This window comes from Acipenser ruthenus, chromosome 23, assembly GCF_902713425.1.
Source record: "Acipenser ruthenus chromosome 23, fAciRut3.2 maternal haplotype, whole genome shotgun sequence".
Lineage (NCBI taxonomy): Eukaryota > Metazoa > Chordata > Actinopteri > Acipenseriformes > Acipenseridae > Acipenser > Acipenser ruthenus.
The window spans coordinates 28,915,123-28,938,542 of record NC_081211.1 but is presented as its reverse complement, the minus strand read 5'-3'; the positions used below and the strand labels follow the sequence as shown (position 1 = coordinate 28,938,542).

The following is a 23,420-nucleotide window of genomic DNA, read 5'->3' as shown; positions in this document are numbered from 1 at the left end:
AAGTCAATACTTCGATCCTGGAGCAGGGGTGATGTACGCTGAAGCATCCTCATACCCGACCCTCCGTGGCGTGATAAATAACTCGAACGAGGCACGGGTCCGTGGGTTTGTTTGCACAGCAAGCTGACACAATTTATTGCATGCTTAGCAGCCCAGGGTTCATTCTAAGTCTGCTGCTTTTTTATTTTATGGGTTTTAGTGATTGGGTTTGCTGGATTTTTCCAGATTGATAGCTAGGTCACGGCAAGAGTTTTTCACTTGGGAGGGATGCGGTTCACCAGCATGGTTTGAATCAAATTATCCTCAGTTCTTTTGTGTGTATGCTATAGGCTGGAGGTCAGGAGATTTATCTAAGTTCAGCCACTGTCATTTCACCCATTGTTCTGATTTTGGCACCCAGCTGTGTGCAAGTAAGACCCTGTACTGTAAGTTGTGTGCAGTCCATTTCATTAAAGAAATGAAAAGCTTTCAGGTTAATGACACAGATTGCAGCACTGGCAGTTCCCTCCACGCAGGGTTCTGTAACATTGTGAATTGCACACCGCAGTATTAAGTCTGTTACTGTATCCGTGGGCAGAGTGAAGGCAAACCAAGACTAAAGAAATTCAACACTCCAGTCAGTTAGGGGAGCTGTACTACACAGTGACCCTGTTGCAATGTACTAAAATGGAAGTACAACACAGCTTTCACTTATTGTTCAATGTGAAAGTGATAAAAATATCCATCTTTAATGGTGAGGATTCTCTGCCAGGGTCATGCTGTACTGTAGCTGGCAGTGTGCTGAGTTACTGCTGCAGGTTTGACACACTGTAGAGGGGATTTGCCATCTTGAGAGGAAGCTTCAGGTCCTGTAAGGTATTCAGTGGTTTTTGTTTAACAGGCTGGGACTTGCCCACTAACCCCACTCCTGTGTATACTGCCTGCATGAATACCTGTATTCCAGAAACCTGTCTCCTTCCAGCAATTGCGAGGTGGCATGGGGAGGGCAGGCCCACCTTTGCCTCTGGGCAATGCTAAACCCAGTTTAATGGCATATTCAGGTGGCTGTTCATTCTATAAATAGCCTCAGCAGCAGTGATGGCACTCACTGTAAACGCTTTCCTTTCATCTTCTCTCTCGGTTTACTCAGTACCAAGGAGCTTGACCCCCAGTGACCTGGGTGTTCGTCTGTACTGAGACACTGAATGTGGAAATAGGCCTAAGTGATTGTTTCCACTTGATGGTCTCTCCCGACAGGACATGGCTGAGATGAGCAGGTGGCAGGGATGTGATGTTTCAGAGCGCTGCTCAGCCCGTGCTCAAGCTGTTCCTCCTGTGATGAGGAAGGTCAGCTGAGAGCACATGGGCCTGCTTCCTGAACTCCAGCCTCCAGCCCGTTTGAACAGAGTGCTTAAATCATCGAGGTAGAGGAAGGATGGGCTTCTTCACAACCATTTGGAAATCCCCTGTCCGATTATATATCTACAACAGAATGTATTATTAGAATAATAACATGTCTGTGATGTACTGTTTCATTGGAATTCGACTTGGGGTTCAAGAAAGGTTCAAAGACATGCAGTGTGTATATAATGTAAAGGACTTGGCAAGCGGGAGACAGTATACTCTTTGTCAGACAACCAGGAAACTTGTTACACTGCCTTCTCTGCTTAGACATGCATTAAAACGTAATTCAAAAAAGAGGAAGAGAGAAAAGTAATCAGAAACCTTCTTCCTTGTGGTTCCAAGAACTGTCCATGGCACTCGAGAGTGTTTTAATCACAGTGAGATGCGTGCAGGACAGCAGTAACGCATTCTCCTGCTCTCATTATCTGAGATGCGTGCAGGACAGCAGTAACGCATTCTCCTGCTCTCATTATCTGAGATGCGTGCAGGACAGCAGTAACGCATTCTCCTGCTCTCATTATCTGAGATGCGTGCAGGACAGCAGTAACGCATTCTCCTGCTCTGTGCTGATTCAGTGGATTATTCTTCACTCCACACCCCTCCTCCTTGCTTCCCACAGCATTTCATTACAAAGCACTAAAGATTGATATTTCAAAGCACTAAAGATTGATTTGCTTAGCCGCTGACCTGGGTTCGCTGTCACAGGTGCTGCTTGGGGACAGGAAATCGTTTTGAACCATCAAATACTGGTGCAGCCCAGTTCTTCAACAGCTGCCTAACAGTAATAGTTTTCAGCAGGGGGTTCAGAGGCTGAATAAATAAGTGGGTGAGTGACCCTGTGTGCTGATGCAGACACTCTCTCTTAACCTTTGGAGTCAACTGGTAAAGTTTTCCAGTTCAATCCTCTTGTGATCTCCACGCTACCAGGGATGTTTCTAATACCTCTTTTCCACTGTACAACCAAACCAGGGCAGCAGCGAGCCAGCTTGGCATGGCTTAGCAGGAGCCTGGTTGTGTTTCCACGTCAGAGCTGCTGACATCACCCACACTGAGCCGCATGTAGATGATGCAGTGTTAAGAGGCGCTAGATATGAGTTGAGAATGGCGGATTCAGATCAGCAGAAATTCTGGCAGAAACGCTCTCGTTTGTGACCGGTGATCCCAGCTCTGCCTGAACACTTCTCTCTGCCCGCAGAGAAACTAGAGCCTGTGCTTCATCAGAGAGCAGTGGCTGTACTTGTCTCTCCTCCGACTCGCTGCACACCTTGTTGTTCGTCTTCCTCGAGTGTACTGACTGACCCAACATAATGAAGAAAATCCTTAACCCTGCCCCTGGCCCTTCTCGGCTCCCAGACACATTCAGATGAGTTGATGCCAGAGTTTCATGGTTTGGGTCTTGCTCAGCCAGTGGAGAACCACCCGCACAGGGCTCAGGGGTATACAGTAATGTTCCCTTCCATTTGAAATGAGCATATTTCCAGTGTGGCAGACATGTTCAGCAGGGTTGTGTTACTCATTTCAGTAAGTGTAATCTAATATTGAAACTTGTTGGTTCTGTTTTTGTTAAATTAGAACATTAGATTAAAACAGTAGCCTGTGTCGTGCCAACACAAGCTGGCTTGGTAATGTTTTTTTTTTCTAGTACAGTAAAGGGAAAAATACACAAATGCAGACAATGGCGCAGAAACCTGTGGTTTTGCAGTTTGAACTCGGGAGCGTTATCACAGAATCAGGCAGGTTTCTGTTTGCTAGTTGTTTTGTAGTCTCCAGAGACTTCACTGTTTTTTATTGGTTTGGATTCTGTTCCTAACAGAGCACCTTTTTGTTTTGCACAGGCAGTAGCTGGCTGGCACACCGGCCAGGAATTCTGCCCGGGAGATTGGATCAGGTAGTGGCAGATAACAAGATGTCTGGATCGCCTCTTTGTGCATTGAAGTTTTGTGTCTCTGTGTTTAATGTCCAAGTGCCAGTGCTAGTGTGTGTGTGTGTGTATGGGGGTGTTGAGAGCGGGGTGGTTGATCTATGTACCCCCGGAGAGATGAAGTCTTGAAGATGTTGTCCTCTGACCTGTTCTGTGGGCGTGGCTTTGGTGAGCACAGTTGTGGGAGGAGATTGTTAATTGTGCTTATTATTAATTTTTTTGATTGCCTGCCCCATTACTGTACAATGTAATTCTGGTGTAAGCTGCTCCAGTACCTCTGTGCTGTTACTCGGAGCGCTGTGCTCCCTGCTCCAGTACCTCTGTGCTGTTACTGGGAGCGCTGTGCTCCCTGCTCCAGTACCTCCGTGCTGTTACTCGGAGCGCTGCGCTCCCTGCTCCAGTACCTCCGTGCTGTTACTCGGAGCGCTGTGCTCCCTGCTCCAGTACCTCCGTGCTGTTACTCGGAGCACTGTGCTCCCTGCTCCAGTACCTCCGTGCTGTTACTCGGAGCGCTGTGCTCCCTGCTCCAGTACCTCCCTGCAGTTACTCGGAGCGCTGTGCTCCCTGCTCCAGTACCTCCGTGCTGTTACTCGGAGCGCTGTGCTCCCTTCTCCAGTACCTCCCTGCAGTTACTCAGAGTGCTGTGCTCCCTGCTCCTGTACCTCCGTGCTGTTACTCGGAGCGCTGTGCTCCCTGCCCCCGTACCTCCCTGCAGTTACTCAGAGCGCTGTGCTCCCTGCTCCAGGGGGTGGAGTTAGTGCTGTTCAGGTCTGCACACAGCTGGGAACACGTCTGCTTTAACTGATAGGCTTCTCATTTTAATAACCAGTGCTTTTAGTAACAAGGAAGCCCTAGCGGCCTCATTGAGGACGCACCTGAAGCAGCGCTGAGGGAGCTTTTCCAGGCAGGAAGGCTCTGTTGCTTTATCCCAATCTGCTTCTGAATTTTCATTAAACTAGGTAAGTAGCCTGTCCTTTTTTATTGTTTGGAAAGTTTTATATGGGTTACAGTATGTAGAGATCACTGTACTACAGGTCTGATCGCCGCAGCTTCTGAGCAAATGTTCTGTGATGAAATATTTCAGATGGAAGGAGCTGAGGGCTTGGAGGGTTCCTGGGACAGTCTGCTCTCGGAGGAGAGGGTGGGGTGGTGTTCAAGCTTGTATAATTCATCACATTTCACCTGAGGCACTAACTCTTGAGCACATGCCACTTTGTACTGAGAACCACAGAAATGAACCCAAACTACAGATTCCAGAGTGGGTTTGTTTGTGTTGCTGTATTAGATACAATTGTATTTTTATTACTACTGTCCTTAGGGTAAAATAGTTCCTGAAGAATAACTTCCGTCAGTGTGAGTGTATTAGAGAGTACAGTATTTCTTTTTAAAATTATAAAATCACCAGTTATATGGCAATCGAATGAACGTTTCTCCACATTCATCTGTTTACGGCATTTGTTGTAATGCATTCTTAAAACATTTTTTTATCAATAATTAGACATGGCTGATCAGGCCCTTAGTAGGATCTGTATATTTTATAGAATAAAACATAAAACACAACGTATTGACAAAGAAGTAAGCGTGAGTTGACCTGAGCAGTTTTCTATGAGCTGGGTGCTGGAGGGCTTGCTCTACCTGTAATGCACGTGGCTTCTCGTGAACCGCACTGTGTGTGTGGATGTACTGTATAGGGGTTTAGAGGCTCACATTGAAAGCACTGACAGTAACAACAGCTGTCCTATTCTCTACCCACCTGCCTGCGGTTTCCATTCTCATAAAGCAGTGCGTGTCTGCAGGAGTGCTGTGCATTCAGGGTCAGCCTTCGAGAGATAGTGATTATTGCACAGAAGGGCATTGTTTTTAAAGCACTCCCTCTTCCCTTTTTTCTTTTCTTTTCTTATTAAAATAAACACAGCGAAAAGAACCTAAAGGGTTTTCTTATTTGAAAACTGCATTATTATGACGGCAGGCCCTTTTTTAAATATTGTTTGTTGTAAGATAAGTACCTTAAAGACAAATGCCCTGCAGTCCGTACTTGCATATATCAAACTTTAAACTTGAAATATATCTATTGGAGGACATTCTCTAACAGCTGTGTTACTAATCTATAGCTGCTTCCAATTGAGACAAGACATTCAACAGTGATATGCTTCTGAGTCTTTATCCAGCCATCTGTGGTACAGTAACTCCTTGCTGTGCTACGTTTCAGATCTCCCGAGCCCAAGCATGTGGTGCAGTCCATGCTAACACCTTCCTAATGCATGCAGAGTCCGCCCTGGCCCTGATGCACAGATAAACATGCCAATTTGCAGCTCCTCAACTTTCCATCTCGGACATATATCGCTGTGAAATGAAGTGATGTGGGTTTGTTTCCTGTACTTTGTGATTTGTTTAATTCACCGCTGAGTAATGAACCCTCGTAGACTGAGGTTCAATGAAAGCTTCAGCATGAAAATGAGAAGCCGTGAAACTTTTTGCCATTCAAGGACTAGATCCTTCTGATATTTTTGTCTTCTGTTCAAAAGGTAGATTAAAATGTGTTATTTTTCTTGCTGCAAGAGAAACGGTTCTTTCTGTATCAGCCTAAATTAACGGGTGCTTCATAGCTTTAAGAGCATCCTAAGCTGTTTCCATTCCCAGGGTCTGTTTGACCCAGACACCTCTACATCCTTTAAAAACCAACCCAGCATGTCAACAGGCAGGTCTGTCAACAGAAACTGGCAGCTCTAACCTTGACAAGTTTGTGTCAGAGCCGCTGACCTGCATGAGAAGCTCAGCACAGGAAAGATCAAATTAATAATTTCCAGAGCAAGAATGCATGGAATGGGATTGTTTACAGAAAAGAAAAAAACCTGCTCAGGGTACACAAGTTTCTCCTAAGCGAATGCAGGGACCCGGATATGGCAAAGGTACAAGACTGACAAGAGTGTTAAAAATAGTACCCAAAACAAATAAAGCAAAGTTGTTTACCCAGTAATACTGTTTTACTGGTGCTTGTGTGGTTACTGTAACATGCCAGAGTATCGTGTATTGTGTTGTGGTGAAGCTGGTTTCACAAGAGCTACTCAAGGAAAATGAAATTCAGTTTTAGAGTGTTGGAGTCCTACGAAAAATTCAACACAGAGACTGAAAAGGGCACTTTGTGCAAATGAGAATTGACCAATTAATATACCTCCCCAATTTACAATGGAAGGGCTGTAGGCCTACTGCGCAGGAGGGTGCCCATCCTTCATAATCTCAGCATGCTCATTTATTTGCTTAAAGGGTTAAAGCCGTGCAGCACTAATTAAACTGGCTATGTTTCCATGGACACGGTTTCTAATCTGAAGGACCGGGAACTCTCAAACCAAGACCCACTCTCCTGTTTCCATTTTCAAAAGCTGCAGAGTGCTGTACAGTAGGTGGTGAAAAGACCTGGTTTGCTACAACGAGCTTGGCTGCACAGACAAGGATCTCCTGCATCCCAGTTAGAATCAAATAAACTAGCAGGAGAGACACGTGTGTAGCGATGCATATGTGTCCAATATTGTGGGGCCCTTTTGATATATATATATATTTTGGTAGTATTGATGATTCCTGCTTGCTGATAATCTTTCACTTGGAACACATTTGCATGTGATTGCATCTGTTGTTGTAACTATGGCTCCTGACTACAGCTTCATAATTGATGTCACACACTGCGTACTGCTGACCCTTCAGCTTCTGAACAATCCCAGCCATGCATGCACAGAGCTGTAGTGCTGTGGATTATTCTGCGCTGTGCTTCCTGGCCTGTTCTAGTCTCTGTATGTTGGGTTGAATCAGCAGCAAGTGTCCATTTCCAAAAGGCCTGCTTGTGAATGGTGTCTGGCTGCTGGTGTGCAGGATCAGGGAGGCATGATGATGTGTTGCAGGGGGTGGGGTCTGGGGTTATCTCACCAGACTAGAGGGATTTCAATAGCGCCATGGGTTAGAGCTTGATAACCAGACTGTATCATTTTAACAGTGTTTCACGACGAGTGTGGATTTTGTCAGGTCACAGTTTGGATGATTTGGTTTGAAGTTTAGATGCAAGCACTGAATGCGCAGCACAGGGTTTTTAAAGCTCAGTTTTCTGTCCTCGATTCTCTGCCCGAGGACTTATTTTGCAATGGAAGTTTTACACTGCTCTTCGTTTCCCATCACAGTAATCGTGTGTCTTGGCAGATTAGCCCAAAAGGTTATGCAGTAAGGAATGCGGAAACTAATGAAAAATGTCTTAAAGACAGACGCCTGAACCTGCCCTGACTCTGTGGCTGAACGCAGAGCTTGGTTTTCAGTTCTAAACAGAAGACCCTGACTCGTGATTACAGGGGTCCACGAGTGTGTGGTGGCTTATCCTGGAGGTCAGAGGGCAGTAACTGGATCCAGAGTGTATTGTGAAGTGCGGTCAGCTGCAGTGTCCATATCAAAGAGGGGAAACGTCTGTGAAATCACTCCTCCTATCACCCTCGGGGCAACCTCTCTGTAACCATATTCTCCTGTTTTTGTTCTGATTTGCAGTACTGTAATTGAATGCTTGGGGTAGCGCTTCCAGATGCAAAGTTGTGCCTAGTGGTTAAACTAATGGTTCTTTGTGTTTTTTGTTCCTTTTGGTTTGCTTGTATATTTGCATTGAAATTGTATTCCACACAAGATCCCCAAGGCTTCATACTGTATCAAAAGGCTAGCGAGCGCACAGCTAGTTATTTAGTTGGTAAGTTGGTCAGTTAAACGTTTGCATTGTATCTCTTTGCTCCTGGGTTATCTTCTGTACTGAGGCTTTAAAACGTACAGACTGCACACAGGAAGAGGCGCAGCGGTGGGGAGAGATTAGATGGAAGATTTGTGTGATGCACTTAGCTAATGAACATGTGCTTACTGTGGGAGGAGGATGAAGCACTGGCTCGCTCTTCCTCCTCCCTTGCTGCTGTGGTTTCCAGAGTCTGTAGCTGCTTCCTAATTGAACATTGCATGCTGTGCTTCCCTACCAGACCCTGCTCAATCCTGTGCTCCTGGCAATTAGAACGGAGTTTGTGATGATGACCCGTAATGGTCTTAATAAGCTTTGAGACTAGGATGGGGTCTAAATGGTACTTGCCATTCATTATGTATTTCCTTTTCTTTTAACATGAAGGCCTTTTTGCACACATGCTAATTTTCCAGCTGTAGTTTTCAACTCTTCCGTGCCGTGGAAACACAAGGTCCTACAGTGCAGAAGTAAAACAAAAACTTGTTCTGGGTTGAACGCAGAAACACTCTGAGAGGATGTGCTGAGATCGGGCCCCTCATTTCCTCCTCTTCAGAAGTAAACTGCACCTGTTTCTTATTTACTGTCCAGGCACTGCATGAAGCCCTGTAGTAACTGGCTGGGTCTGGATTTCAGTGCTTTATACCCTCCCCCCGCAGTCTTAACTGCCCCAGCGGGCACAGAGGTGTGAGCCTTTTGAAACCCCAGCCGCCCTGGGTCACTGACCCTCAATGAAGACAGGAAGGTCTTTTAAAATCCTTTCTTTTGCACTACTGTTTTTATGAATGGAGGGGGGGGGGGGGGGGGGGGGTACTCCTGAGAGATTAGCCTATCCACAGCTCTGCAGATTTTTTATCTTGAATGAAGGGACTTTAAACTGCTCTCTTCAACCCCACCAGCATAAAAACCTAACCTTAGAATTATTTTAAACCAAAGCCAAGGCTTCTCCTGCTCTCTCTGGCATAGCGGCTTTCCGCTTACGATAAGGTGTTTTCAAAAAGGAGTTTTTTCCTCCTGTGCTGTAGTTGCTACTATAGCAGATGGCATTATTATGCCTGTTTTTCTTGGTTCCTACTAAATGTTTGGTTAGCTGTCCTGCCGTGGATTGACGCTGTCTGCAAGCTGTCCGTACGATATGGAAAGCGCAGACCTTTATACATCGCAGCTGCTGTGTTCCTCGAGAGAGAGAGAGACTCTAAAGCAGTGTGGAATGTATTCCGCATTAGCAGTTAATCACGTTAACTGTATCCAGACCGCAGATCAATACTGCCCTAGGAGGGGGGCCTCCCATCATCCACTGGGGATCTCTGAGGTGCTGCTGACGGCTTGCAGTTTTTAATCTGTTATTAGAAGAAAGAAGCTTTACAGAAGCGATGAAGCGTGTGTGCCTCCTCCACTGGGCAGTGTGCAAGTACCCAGCGCCCCAGAGCAGCAAAACAGGGAGGAAGGGTTTGATTCATCTCTTCAATCCCTATGCCAGAGCACATCCAGATTCATCTCTTCAATCCCTGTGCCAGAGCACATCCAGATTCATCTCTTCAATCCCTGTGCTAGAGCACATCCAGTATCATGAGGTGCACGAGGGAAGCAAGGAAGGGGGCTTGTGTGTTTGTCAGCCTTGCAGTATATGATTAATTACCTGGGGTTTTAATACTAGGGAGCAGGAGAGACTGAACACAGTAAAACAGCCATATGTTTTAAAAGCACATTTTTCTTCCCATGTATTAGACTGTACTATATTGTATTACGTGGAAGTATCTGACACCTGGTTATAAAAACTAAACATGCAGACCATGTTTACTTTGTCTACTGTACTGCATCGAGTTCGCTAGAAACTGTATTAGTTACCAGCCATTTGCAGAACTGGTTTATTTTTGTTTTTGACACTGAATTCCAGCGGCTTCATCTGTTGCAACCAGATCCCTGGTATTTAAATTTATTTCAATCAATAGAAATCTGACACCCAAACATTAATAATGCGCATCTCAAAACGGGGGGGGGGGGACGGGGGGGGACGGGGAGGGGGAGTACTCTGGTACATGCAGCTGGCTGCTCAAGCAGAAAATGAATCTCTTACTTCAGTGGGAGTCCTGGGATATTTCATTAAATGAAACCGTAGCTGCTGAACGGATTTCAACTCTTTCAAAGGCTGAGTGAAAAAGGAGCTTGTTTTAAAACTACTAAACAAAACTTTATAGGATTCAATGGGAAATGTCCGACTAACTTCTTCCGTGTCTGAAATATTGAAAACAGCTGTAAAAAGTAGCTTCGGACAGCAGTAATAAATCGATTTTCAATTGAGAATTCTTTCCATTTTTTTCTATTCCTTTTATATGGAGGGGGAAATGGTCTTCCATGTGTCCCCATATGAGGTCGCCGTGCATGAAAGGATCAACATCCTCCATGTATTACTGAGAGAAGTGAACGATACATTCTATGACTAACGTTTCAGCTGGAAGCCTTTCTCAGTGTCTTCAGCTGAAACGGTCGTCATTTCATTTGTTTGAATATTTCTTGGCTGTGTGTTTCTTTGAAGGAACTCTTTCACCTCTTTTACACCGGAAGGCATAAATAGGTTTTTGTTTAAAAAGTAAGTTCACTTTTTTTTTCAAAGATATTTATACAACCCATTGTCTTCTTGTCAAGGGCATTCCAAAGCACTAGCAATTCAACATCAGTGCCCAATGAATGAAATGACACTAAATTTTGTTAGAAGTTCAAAGAGTTGAATAGCGCAGGCAAAGAGTACAACCGCAAGGTCCGAGGGTTAAATCTACAGAGAGAGAGAGACATTTTATTGGCTTGGTCTGGACATGGTGATTAATTAACCCTAACAAAGGTTCAATCGCTGTTTTATTGCACCTGCCACAGGCTGTAGCCTTTTAAATAAATACAGTATTGATCGTCTGTAACCTTGGCAAGCGCGAGAGAAATGTTTTCAGCAAATTCTTTTAGCGATATTAAATTGTGGTGTTTCCAATCAGTTACCAAGGACTGAGTGCTAAAGAAAATCAAATAAACAGAGCCAAGATCTTCTGTGCTGGAGTTAAGTGCAGGAGCCTGGCTGGGGCGCTGTATTCAGTGTAGCCTTGTATACAGGGAGAGTAACTGGGCCGAGCAGTGAATTCATCTCTGCCTGTCTCTTGCAGTTTCGTTCCGTGAATTTGTGCTTGCTTTGAAATGCAGAGCAGTGCAACAAAAGAGCCTTTGTAATTAACTGCCATGGTTAATATATAAATCAGTTCAGTAACAAACTACAACAAATAAACAACACTGCTGTATTTGGTTTCAACCCCCTGAATGTAATGAAGGACTGATCATGATGATACTGTGCTGCTTCCAGCTCCAGACTCTCACCGGCCCGGGGGCTGGCGGATACGCAAGCTGCCTGAATTCCACGTCACATTAAACCCCGAGCGCTCTGTTAACACTGTGGACATGATTTCAGCTGGGCTGCTGAGAGGGGGAGAGGGAGAGGGAGCCCCATGTCCTGGAGGTCAGCTCCCCCTGCAGGAGCGATGCTCGCACTGGGCTGCACCTTGGGAGGACCAGGCCAGGATCTCTGATCTACAGCCTGCCGCAGTGGAGGGGACCCCAAGAAAAACAACCTTCCTTTTAATTGACTTCCTATAAACCAACCAGCCTCTTGTTCATCATGCAGCACTGGCAGAAACCAGGGGCTGGTTTCACAAAGCTGTTCTAGGGAGCTGTCTGCTAAATCCAATTCCATAAAAAAAGAAAAAAAAAAGAAAATAACACATTATCTGTGATTTAGACTTGATGAGTAGGTTTCTTTAAATGATCTTTTTTTTAAACAGGTAAGCTTGTTAGCTAGCAGCCTGCTAAGTGCTGGCAGTGCTTCGTGAAACTGGCCCCAGGAGTCTGAGGGACTAACACATTCTCAAGACTCAAGCTTGCATACAGCTCTTCAGTTCTCTAGCCTGCTTTACAGCACATGTGAACAACATTGTATTAATAGCACCAGTCTTAATAGCCTTTAAATGCCAAACTAACTATCAGATTGCCATAAATAAATGCAGAGTGGCAGGAGGGCGATCTTTCTGCACCTGCAGTAAGCTGCACCTACACTACCCTGCTTTGGTTCCAGGCTGCACATGACTTCAGTTGGAGTTGCTGAACGGCTTGACCGTTGGCTTTTATTATTTTCAGAAAGCCTCTTTTGTTCGTATGCTGTAATTATTTTCAATCAGCCCCATTGTGCTGTACACACAATGATCACTGTGCAGTGTTGAGCTTAGAATTAATTGCTGTTACAATGGGCCACTGTATCGCAGGCCACAGGAGTTCCCCTTCCCAAGCTTTGCCATCACGGGCCATGTGTTTACACATTCCAAAGCATTATGTCTGGTAGTTAATGGGTTAATCAGTGGTGCTTCTCAAATTAACAGTATGTGGTTCTACGCCAATAGAATACCTTTTAGCATGTCCTTATTACTAATAATACAATTCATTACCATAGTCGGGGATGGAAGTAAAGCCGAGGGAACACGAAGCCACTTTGTGGCTTGGAACTTGGTTTCAGGAGACTAGGTTTCAGGCCACTGCGCGGTGCACCAGGGGAGACTTAGCAAAGTAGCAACAAACGATATCTCCCGGTCTCCTGGAACCAGGTTTCAAGCCACTGTTACTGAAAAAAGTGGCTTCATGTTCCTCAGCTTTGGACTCCATAGCATAGCAATTTGATCCATTCCTGGTTTTACTAAGAGGTTAATAAAACACATCTGAGCTTGTTACTATACACTGGGGCTGATCAAACTTGCAATAAAACCCAGAATGGATGACACTGCTCTGCAAATGGAGTATTTTTTCCATCCCTGATAGTTTGCATGGTTGCAAGTAGAATATTTTTTGTACGGGAATCTCCCGGTCACACGTTTTAGGTTATTTTTTTTGAGCAGATGGCAACAGCAACAATACCGCTACTGCCTCTATCAGCCAACACCTGTGTTCCAGTATTATCTGCTGTATTCCAGTACCTCCTGTCAATCCAGGATGTGCTGAAATGAGAAAGCCCTGCTGGAAATGTGGGTCTTCTTTAGTGTTTATTACAGCGCTTTCCAAAAAAATTCTAAATGAATCCCCTGGGATTGACACAGGGATGATGAATGATGCATGAAGGAGGGAGAGAGAGAGAGAGAGAGGGGTAATAGTGTGTGTTTCCAAACAAAGCACTCGTAAAGCAAGCATTACTGTAGTTCAATAATAACTTTGTTGCTCTTCATTTTAGTAAGTGCGAGTCGTGAAGGTGAGATCAACCCTGCCACATAATCAGGGGGAGATTGCATCCATGGCTTCAGATGCCAGCAGCAGAGCTCAGTGTTTTAATGTGGTATCATTGGATAAGCACCGCACCGCCTCTGTGATGAGCTTTGGGCGGGCAGATGGCCTTCGCTGGCAAACTGGGGAGGAAAAGCTCTTTGGAGCTTTATCAGGGTGATAGTGCGAGGGATGTGAAGACACCACATAGCCAGATATCGCCGGCAGAGCCCGGTTCGGCTGCGTGGAAACTCTGGATGTGTCCTGGGCACAGAAGTGTTGTTTACACTCTCAGGCACCTTCTTATCCGTATCAGTGCTGTTGGGTACAGTCATCCCTCACGTGCCTCCTGGCTGTTTCTGGTGTTTGATACGGGCCTCTTCATGCAACAAGCAGGGTCTGCGTTAGAGCCAAGGTTACAGCTTTGTATGGATTGCTGTTGAATCATCTTGTCTGAAGAACAGCAGGCAGCGGAGCTGACATAAATCTAGACACATCATATTAAACTGTTCTCACAAACAGCTACATGTTGGAATGTATAAAGGCTGCTTGTTGCACAGCATGTGAATGGAATGTTTCTGAGTTCAATGCTGTACAGTGCAGTATGCAGTATGTACTCCATAACGTTGGAGGCATTTTGCATTGTACTTGTATTCTCAATATGTCTACATACAGTATTGGATTATTTTACAAAAATGATACATCCAGTATGTTTAAACCTTATTTTCTCTTTTTATTCTTCTCTTCCAGATCTCCCCGTGCGCTTTCCCTTCCTAATCATCCATGGCGACAGCACAGACCTTGCCCCTGACCAGCAAATCCAGCACCCACTTCAGTGACCTCTACCCCCTCCCCTCCCAGCGCGGCCAGTACAGGAGCACCATGGGAAGTGTGGGCAGCCTGATCGAGAAGCCAAACCTGTCCTCAGAGCCCCTGCACAGCAGCAGGGCCGTGCCCCAGGCGGGACCCAGGCAGCCCGACGGCCTGCTCAAGAAGGGCCTCGCCCAGAGGGAGCTGCTCAACTATCTCAACATCACCAAGAAGGAGCCCAAACCAGGCAAGAGGACCGTCTCCTCCATCAAGAGGGAGCACGGCTCCGAGGAAGGAGAGAACCTCTACAGCAAGATGCATCACAAGCACGGCAAGGAGATTGACCTGACCAAGAACTCCCTGCCGCTGGAAAAGGTGAGATCCTTCAGTTCTCTGGCTGGGTCCCTCTGCTGAGAAATCCAGTGAATTCCTCCTCCAAGCCTGTGCCCTCAAGCAGCATGTGTTTGCACATTCTGAAGAGTGGTAGTTTAAGGAGTGGTGCTTTAACCAGCAGGAATTCATCAATGGTTAGCGCTGTGGGGTTCTTGGAAAGTGCAATACCTTTTAGCAGTTTCTTACCATTAATACAATGCATTACCATGGGTTGCATTTAAAAGTGTAGTGGTTACTGGCAGCAGGATTTTGTAGGGGCATCTTGCAGTCCAAGTTATTTTTGTTTTTTATAAGAACAGTCTCTGTCTGGAATCCCAGTAGAGACGGTTGTCTTTGTCTGCATCTTGAATGTGACTCTACATTAAAAACATGTTCACACAGGAATTTAAAGACTGGAAGGGGATTTGTGCAGAAGGGTTTAGCGCAGGAAGACATAGAGGAGCCAGGGCCATTCATTTGGTGGGTTTTTGTTGATATAAATGTATAAATAACAGGTATGTAAGAATCCCATGAGCTGTCGAGCGAGCTCTTATTTATAGGAAGGTAATCCTCAGGTGTAAATCATCCATTCATCAATGTTGTTTTTTAGTAGGCAGGTTTCAATAGCTGGAGGCTTTGGATGGAATTATAAATGTATGAAAAATGTATCCTCCCCCATCCCACCAAAAAAAAAAAAAATCCATGGCTGTTAAAGTATTACTGATAACGCTTAAAAAAAAAAACCAAAAAAAAAAACCCTATAATCTTCGATTCCTCAGTGGCTGCATACCACACATTCCACAAGTCCGTGATGGAAAGCACACTTGCAGACCAATTGAAAATGTCTTTATTTCTTTATTTCATGTCTTTTAGTCCCGGTGTCGACCCTCTGCGTTCAAACCAGTCACTCCCAAGAACTTCAGCTCAATGCAGAACCTGTACCCGTCCAGACACGAGGACCCAGAGAAGGGGCTCCCCAACGGGCTTCATCACGTCTCCTACACCAAGGCCTCCCCCTCCAGGAGCGGCCCCACCAGACCCCCTCCGCCGCGAGCCCTCAGCCAGCAGGACGAGGAGAACATGTCTGACTCGGGACACCACTCCCTGAACAGCCTCCCGCCCTACCGGCCCCCCTTCAAGGCTCACCTGGGCCAGATCAGCGCCTCCATGAGCCACATCAACCACATCGGCTCGCTGGAGCGTGGCTCGGCGGGCTCCCGGGGGGGGCGGTCCACGGCCACGGAGCTGTCGTGCCGCAGCATGGCCACGCTGCACCGGCTGCATGGCTGTGACGGGGAGGCACCCCCACCCTACCAGGCCTCGCTCTCCATGGAGGACATGGTGAAGGACCTGGAGGAGAGGCTCCTGGAGAAGGAGCACGAGCTGAAACATGTGAGGAGGAACCTGGACGAGAGCGAGGACGCCATCGCTCAGGTGGGGATCTCCTTCCAGAATGTGTGTTTGTCTGTCTGTCTGTCTGTTCGGTCGCTTGCTTTGTGTGTGTTGAATTGTTTTCCTTGGCTTTGTTCTTCTTAAGTAAACCTTTGGTTCTTGCAACAAAACTGGTGTTTGGAAGTGCTGTCAGTAAGAAGAAAGGAGAGCGAACCTGTTTCTTTAAGAAAAATAAAATGTTTTGTAAGGGGGGGGGGGGGACTCACGACTCTCTCACTCCCACTCACCTCAACCTGTGTTCCTTCACAGCCTCCGTTCACCTTCCCTCCACTTCTGAAACTCGCTGACAGCTCGTAGATCAAGTAATACGTTGTCATGGGTCTGTCTGTACCTGACCGCAGCGCTCTTTAGTGTTGGAGCCAGTATCTCAATGCCGTTAAAGTCGAGGCTCAAACACAACCTCTCGCAATCACAATCCTTATTGACATGAAACTGTAGAAATGTGTGCACAGGGACTGCTGAAGATTAGCAGGAGACCAAGGCTGAAGTAGTCATTCCTGTAGACCAGCATCAGTGCAGTGCACACATGGAAGACCTTCAGGGTAGAGACAGGCATGCTTTGAGTTTACTTTCTGGGTTGTTTAGTCTCGTGTTTCAAAATACTTTTGTGTGCCAGTGTGTTTGTTTTTTTAATAAGTCAGTCTTGCTTTGACTGGACCGTGCAACATGCAAGGCTGGATGCATTGATTTGAGGCATTTCTGCACCATGCAACATGCATTGATTTGAGGCATTTTTGCACCATGCAACATGCATTGATTTGAGGCATTTCCTGCTTGTTTAGCTGAAAAATACCTTGTGACACCTGGTATGTCTGTGAAACCCAGAACATAAGCAAAGCTACTGCTGGGGTATTCAGGGGCTATTCTTAGAGTTATGTACGTAAGCACTGTTTGATCAGTGGTTATGGGGAAGGTTAGACTGTATAACGTTCCTATTCCAAATGACCCATAACTATTAAACACTCAATAGTGGTGAGTTTTGAAATTGTAAAAGAACATTCCAAATGCATGGTGTGTAAGGATCTTGCTGTGACTGCGGTGCAGTGTGAAGAGGAAGGTGTGACGCTCCTCTCTCCCCGGCAGGTGTTTGAAGAGAGGCAGCGGCTGTGGGAGAAGGAGATCGAGGAGCTCAAGCGGCTCTACGCCACCAAGCTGCGGCAGATCTCCCAGCAGGCCCAGCGCTCGCAGCGCACGCTGCAGCTGCAGCTGTACAAGGTGCAGCAGGAGAAGCGCAGGCTGCAGGAGGACCTGGGCGCGCTGCAGCGGGAGTGCGAGGGGTTAAAGACTTTCGAGCAGGGACAGGACAACCCCAGACTGGAGGAGACCAAGTGGGAGGTCAGTCTGCAAACACAGAGGGCTGGCGGGCAGGGGGTGCATGCAAGAGAGAGGATTGAGGATAAGAAGCTCAGAATATTATTGCTTTTTTTAGAAAGGGTTTTCTATGCAACAGAAAAGAAACAGAGATCACAATAATACCTACACAATAATGACTATGGAATCTGTTTTTGAATTCCTGAGAACATGCTCGATGGATAGGGACATGCATATACTGTAGAGACAGCTTAGATTGTTAAACTTTACAGTACGTGCCTAATAACCAATTCAATTTGGTTACACATTATTCAAATATTGTCATTTTTGATATGATATCTGCACCTGCACGCCCCCTTCTTTTGAGTTTGACTTATAAATTCCTGGGTAATTCATTGCTGGCTGTACATTACTTTGGCTGTACATTATTAAATAACTGACTAGCTTGTGTTGCAGGAATACTAAACGAGACTAGCTTGTGCGCGGTGTGGACCGTTTGAAGTTGAGATCTCCTTAGGAAGCACAGCTCCGTTCATAAGCCCTATCGGTATCAATACATTGCTAGCTCTGTATAGCAGACTATAGGTTCACACACTGCCCTCCCGTTTCAGGTGTGCCAGAAATCAGGGGAGATCTCCCTCCTGAAGCAGCAGCTGAGGGACTCGCAGGCAGAGGTGGCTCAGAAGCTGGGTGACATCTTCAGCCTGAAGACGCAGCTGAGAGAGACGAGGGGGGAGCTGCGAAGCAAGGACAACGAGATCGAGCTGCTCCGAGACTCCCTGCAACGCACCCTGCAGGACGGAGAGGAGGACGGAGAGGCAGAGGGTGAGGGCAGGGAGGGGAGGGGGCAGCAGCAGGGCTCCACAGAGGAGAGGCTGAGGGCGGAGCTGCTCCTGGAGAGACGACAGAACGAAGCCCAGACCTCCCTCTTCGAGTCGGAGCGACGCACCTGGCAGAACGAGAAGGAGAAGGTGATCCGGTACCAGAAGGAGTTGCAGACGGGCTACCTGGAGATGTACCACAAAAACCAAGCCTTGGAGAAGGAACTGCAGGAGCTGCGAGGAGCTGGAGGAGGAGGGGGGGAGAGTGGCAGCAGCAGCACAGGGGCCAGCGACCCACAGCAGCCCACAGGCCTGCCCTGGATAGAGAGGATCGAGTCCTCTGAAATATGACTGCCTCTGGTGGCAGGAGGGGCAAAGGACAGAGGAAATAGGAGGGCCAGAAATAAAAAATGAACGCAACAATCTGTGGGCAAAAGAGACTAAAGCTGAAAGAAGCCAGTGCTTGTGTGGCTGTTTGTTATTGGATGACGTGCCCTTCAATCCAGGAAGCTGCTGCAGAAGGTGCTGCTCTTGGGAGTCCGGGACTGCAGGAAAATGTACGAGACGTCAACGCTGCATGCTGTCTTGCAAAGTGCCAGATTATTATTTTTTTTTTTTTCACTTTTGAAAAATAAAGGGATTTTTTTTGTTTTTTTTAAACGTAACAATTCATCAACATCTCTGTGAGGGGGGAAAAAAATTCTGGAATTTACCTGTATAGTTTTTAATGTAATTGTTTTTTTTAATTATACTTTTTATTATTATTATTATTATTATTATTATTATTATTATTATTATTGTTGTTGTTATTTATTTCATTTATGTTTTTTTTTATATTGGGAACAATAACCCAGCATTGTAGTTTTCACATGCAACACATTTTTTGTGTAGTTCTGAGTCAGTGTGATACATGAGCCCCCTTGGTCTGATTGGAGGATTGTGCTGATAAAGGCGGGTCCTAATGCATGACTGACATCTAACTTGCATGCTCTCAGCATTGTTTCCACCCCCCCACTCCCTTCGGCAGCTGATCAGAAACAAGAACATTGGAAGTCAGCACATCAAGGGGCAGAGCTTCAGAAACTTGGCTTGTTAGTTATTAGGACCTTGTTGTTTGTTCACACACACATACACAGAGACTCTGTTATTCAGTAACTCCCTAAGTTACAGTCTCACCAGAGGCACAAGCATAAAGAACCCAGACTTCCCTGCATATCCACCACACCTTTCTTTTCTTTAGAAACTTCCACGCCAGCATGTTCCGGGGTCAGACTAAGGTAACTGAACCTGGGCCTGGATGTAAAGGCACGTCAGGACATTTGGTCCTTTACAAATCAGAGCTTCCTGAATTTAAGGCACGCTGTAATAAATAAGTGAGCTGGGTCTGCTGCTGTGGGTGAGACGCAGAATTTAAAATGGACCTGTGTTTCACATGAAGAACGGCTCCCTAGATTTCCGAAAGGTTTCCTCAGATAATACCAGACCCTGAAGAGTCCAGACACTGAAGCTCAAGGAGAGAAGCAGCCCATGTAGAATGTCATTCTAAATGAAGAAGCCTCTCTGTACAGAACATAAACCAGCAGTGCTGGAACTCTGCTTTCCAGTACAAAAGAGCCGGGCTGCGCAATGATCTTCTCAACAGAACACAGCTGTGTGTAGTTTCCCCAGCGGAGGAAATGGGCTAAATAAAGACATGAATGGACTGGCACCACCCTGGGATTATGAGACTGTGATGCTGGTAGGACTATCCTGGTCCAGCAACGACCACTCCCTGTGCATGGATACGGGGCTGTGAGACATGGAATAAGGACAATGGACAACTTGTGTTACAGAAAATAAATAATAATAATAATTTAAAAAGAAGGAATATGAAGAAATCCTGTGTAAATTCTGTGATCCCCAATTCAAATCACTTAATCTCTGTGTGTATGTGTGTGAATGTGAATGTAAATATATATATACATATATATATATATATATATACATATATATATGTATATATATATATATATATATATATATATATATATATATATATATTACATTCAAGTGTTAAGTGGAGTACAGGAGACATGAGTTTGTTTCTGCCTTATCCGAATACATTTTCTATTTGTTACCTGTGTGTCCCTGTGTGTGTTTTCTGTATATGTTATACAGGTGTGCTGTTGGACTCCCCTTTCACTCCAGCGTGTTCTGTGTTCTGCCCTTTTGGCCCACAGGACCTCGAATCCGGGGCAGGAGTTCTGCAGACTGATTGAGCCGTTATTGTCCCAGCTTGGTCCTGTGAGGAGAAATAGAAGGAGACCACTGTCTGTAGTGAACACTGGCATTAGAAACCCCTGTGGAACCCATTCTTGCAACCCTTCATTGATTGCACCAGGGAGTCCAAATGGAAGCATTTTTGTAAAACGTACACAGTGGTGTGTGGCTTCAGTATATATGTGACGCCTTTGATAACAGGATTATAAATAGCTTTAGATCTGTTTTCAGTGCACAGGTCATTTACTGTGGTGTTGACATTGGTTTTTCAATTTAGAAGCCTGTCCTCTCCCTCTCCTCCCCACAGCCAGGATCTGCGGGGAGCAGCAGCAGTGCATTGTGGGAGGCTGACCACCCTGCCGGCCCCTTTCAGAGCGAGGTCAGCGCTCGGATTCCAAAGACGTGCATTACATCACTGTGACAGTGCAAATCTACCTGCATTACTTACACTTCAGTCTTCCGCTTCAACTCCAGCATTACATCCAAAGGCTTGCCTTGTGCATAAACAAGGCATTGTTTGACCCCCTCACACCCCTATACTGTACAAACAACCTGCAGAGCGGTGTCAGAGCCGGCACTCGCTGGCTTTAATCTGGTTGGGTGGGTATTCCACTAGTTATGCAGGTTCAAGAACAAACATTTGGCAGTCCAGGCTCTAAAACGTTTTCTTAAATATGCTCGTATTTATTGTCCTGGGATTAGTACTGTAATGAAAACAAATTCCTGGTTTTAATATGTGGCTAGCCAGACATTTAAAAGCCTTGAATCAGAGATCTTTTCAGAATCTGTGCATTTTGCATGTTTCCAGCTGGAGTATTTAACTTGTACAGTGATAGTAACCGCTACAGATGTTTATGAAATGATTGAGAATAACTTCCGACTTGTGGCAGCAGGGACAGGATGTATAAACATAGTTTAACTTCAGATTGAGCTGCCTTGTGTGCTTGTTAAGGGAAATACTGAGCAACACAAAATGTAACCTGTAGTGTTCGCTGTGGGAAACTCTGCGAAGACAGACTGTTTCAGTGCACTGACTGTACTGCGATAAAGACATTCATCTTTATGAAGCTAAATTTGTTGATTCTATAGGGTGATGCCAAAGCTGTATGTATCTATTGTATAATAAATATGTTTTTTTTTTTAAGTTTTGGCAACTTCTCGAACGCCATTGAGTTCACACAAACTGCTTTAAAAAAAATGTAATTAAAAAATCAAGAGAGAGAGAGAGAGAGAGAGAGAGAGAGAGAGAGAGAGAATGCTCCAAACGAGATGTTTTTTTCTAAATTCCATGAGGTTTCTATTGCGTAATCACAGGTATTTGGGTTATTTTGCATACTCCTGCAAGCGATGATTGGAGCTCTCCACAGAGGCCTGTTGTCAGGCTCCCTTATCTTAACCTGTTCCATTAACTGCTTGATTTCTACAGGTTCCCACCGATTTCACAGCCTGCGGGGTCAGGGGTCGTCGATACTGCACTGCATGAAGGCTTGTGTTGGAAGCAGTGTTGCCGTGGAAACATGTGAAGACATGGCTATGTAACCCTTTCAGTCCTGAATTCTTTTTGTCGAGCTGAAAAATAAACTTTATTCCAGCCATGTTATAAATTTGCATGGGGAAAAAGAACATTTGCCAACGTAGCAAGGAGTTTGTTATAACTGTTAAGTGGGTACCTGAAGACCAGCACTAGGGTAGAATTGGACAGAACCTGCCTTTCTAATGCTGCATTTGTGCTGGGTCTGAAGGACTTGCTTAGCGCCCAGAGTACCAGCTGCACTACAGCGTGTGTGTGGATACACAGCACCGTGGCAAAGTGGTAACAGCTTTGCATTCTGGCAGTGCTGCTGCCCATTGCCGGCACAAGTACAGTGAGGTGAAGAAGTGACAGCTCTGGGTTGTAAATCACTGCTGCCTTGCAGGACCTTGTCAGAATAGCACAGAAATCTTCTGGCATTTCTCCACAGACACTGTAAAGCACTTCCCATGAAATTCACATTTTAGACCACGTTCACAAAGTTTACTCTTTTTTTTTTTTTTTTCCAAAAGATAAAACACAGCTTGATGTCACCCAGCTTAAAATGAATAACCAGTGAGGTTCCTGTAGGAGCTGCTGCATACACCTTAGTTGTGTCTTTTCATTTTTCTTTTTAACTTCATCCCACCAACATGTTTGTTTTTTTAACGCCTCATTTCGAGCTTCGGTTTCTCACTAAAACATTACAGACTGCTGTAACATAAGAAGAAGAAGCAACCATTACAGTCACAGAACAAGCACACGAGGAATGCACCTTACTCTCAAAACAATGCTACACCGCCATCTCCTGTCCAAATAGAGAAACTGCAGCCATTCTTTCAGCTCTGACTTTCTGGGGCTTTGTTTTTTATTTGTAATAACGTGCAATGTTTCCATCATATTAATGAACTCTGGTACTGATACAAAATGATAATAAAAAAAAAAGAATATTGCTGGTGGTAATAATCCACTGGTGGCCATGATTAACTTTTCAGTGTAAGCAAGCTTTTCTTCTGTCTGTGAAGAAACGGATTCTTTCATCAAGGAAATGGAAAACCTCCTGGTATCAGTGAATGCAGTTCTGTCAGAATGCAAGGGACCTGCTGTGCTGGGTACAGCCTGCGCAGTGTAAGAGGGGGGGGAGGGGGGAGAGGGCTAAGTGAACTTCCCCTCAAAGATATACCAATGCACAGCCTCAGCAATTCAATGCCCTGCTTCTATCAGGAGCGGACTCCCAATAGCTGGGGGGGTGTGACATGCATTTCTGTCCACAGAGGTCTAAATGGAGACCGCTGGAATGTGCTGTGGAAGGGGAAGGGGGCAGAGTGGAGTCGGCTATGGAACAGGTGCTGGCAGCCTGGGAGCTCTGTTGTCATCTCTTACTAACTGACCTCTGTGATTCTGCCGTTCTCAAACTATGACCACCTCAGTCAGATTTTTTATTCTGGTGAATATTTCTGTATCATCAATATGCCCTTTGTGTTTTACCCTCAACCCATGGGCTAGAATTACAATTGGGAAATAACTGCTTTATTACATTTCCTGTAAACTAGTATA

At 45.5% G+C, this 23,420-nt stretch overlaps 1 protein-coding gene across 2 annotated transcripts in view; it reads left to right on the top strand.

Annotated features, from left to right (window-relative positions):
- LOC117413193 (NEDD4-binding protein 3-A-like) overlaps positions 1 to 20,053 on the top strand; it is a 29,693-nt gene extending 9,640 nt beyond the window's left edge. Inside the window, exons 1-5 of one of the 2 annotated variants that reach the window (XM_034022004.3) lie at positions 4,107 to 4,263; positions 14,079 to 14,513; positions 15,384 to 15,944; positions 17,046 to 17,297; positions 17,885 to 20,053. In XM_034022004.3, the coding sequence (XP_033877895.3) occupies positions 14,112 to 14,513; positions 15,384 to 15,944; positions 17,046 to 17,297; positions 17,885 to 18,445 (1,776 nt within the window). In that variant the 5' untranslated portion in view covers positions 4,107 to 4,263; positions 14,079 to 14,111 and the 3' untranslated portion in view covers positions 18,446 to 20,053. Of the gene's footprint in view, positions 1 to 4,106; positions 4,264 to 14,078; positions 14,514 to 15,383; positions 15,945 to 17,045; positions 17,298 to 17,884 lie in introns of those variants that run through there. The other variant, XM_034022003.3, reaches the window with a different exon arrangement.
- The last annotated feature ends 3,367 nt before the right edge of the window (positions 20,054 to 23,420 follow it).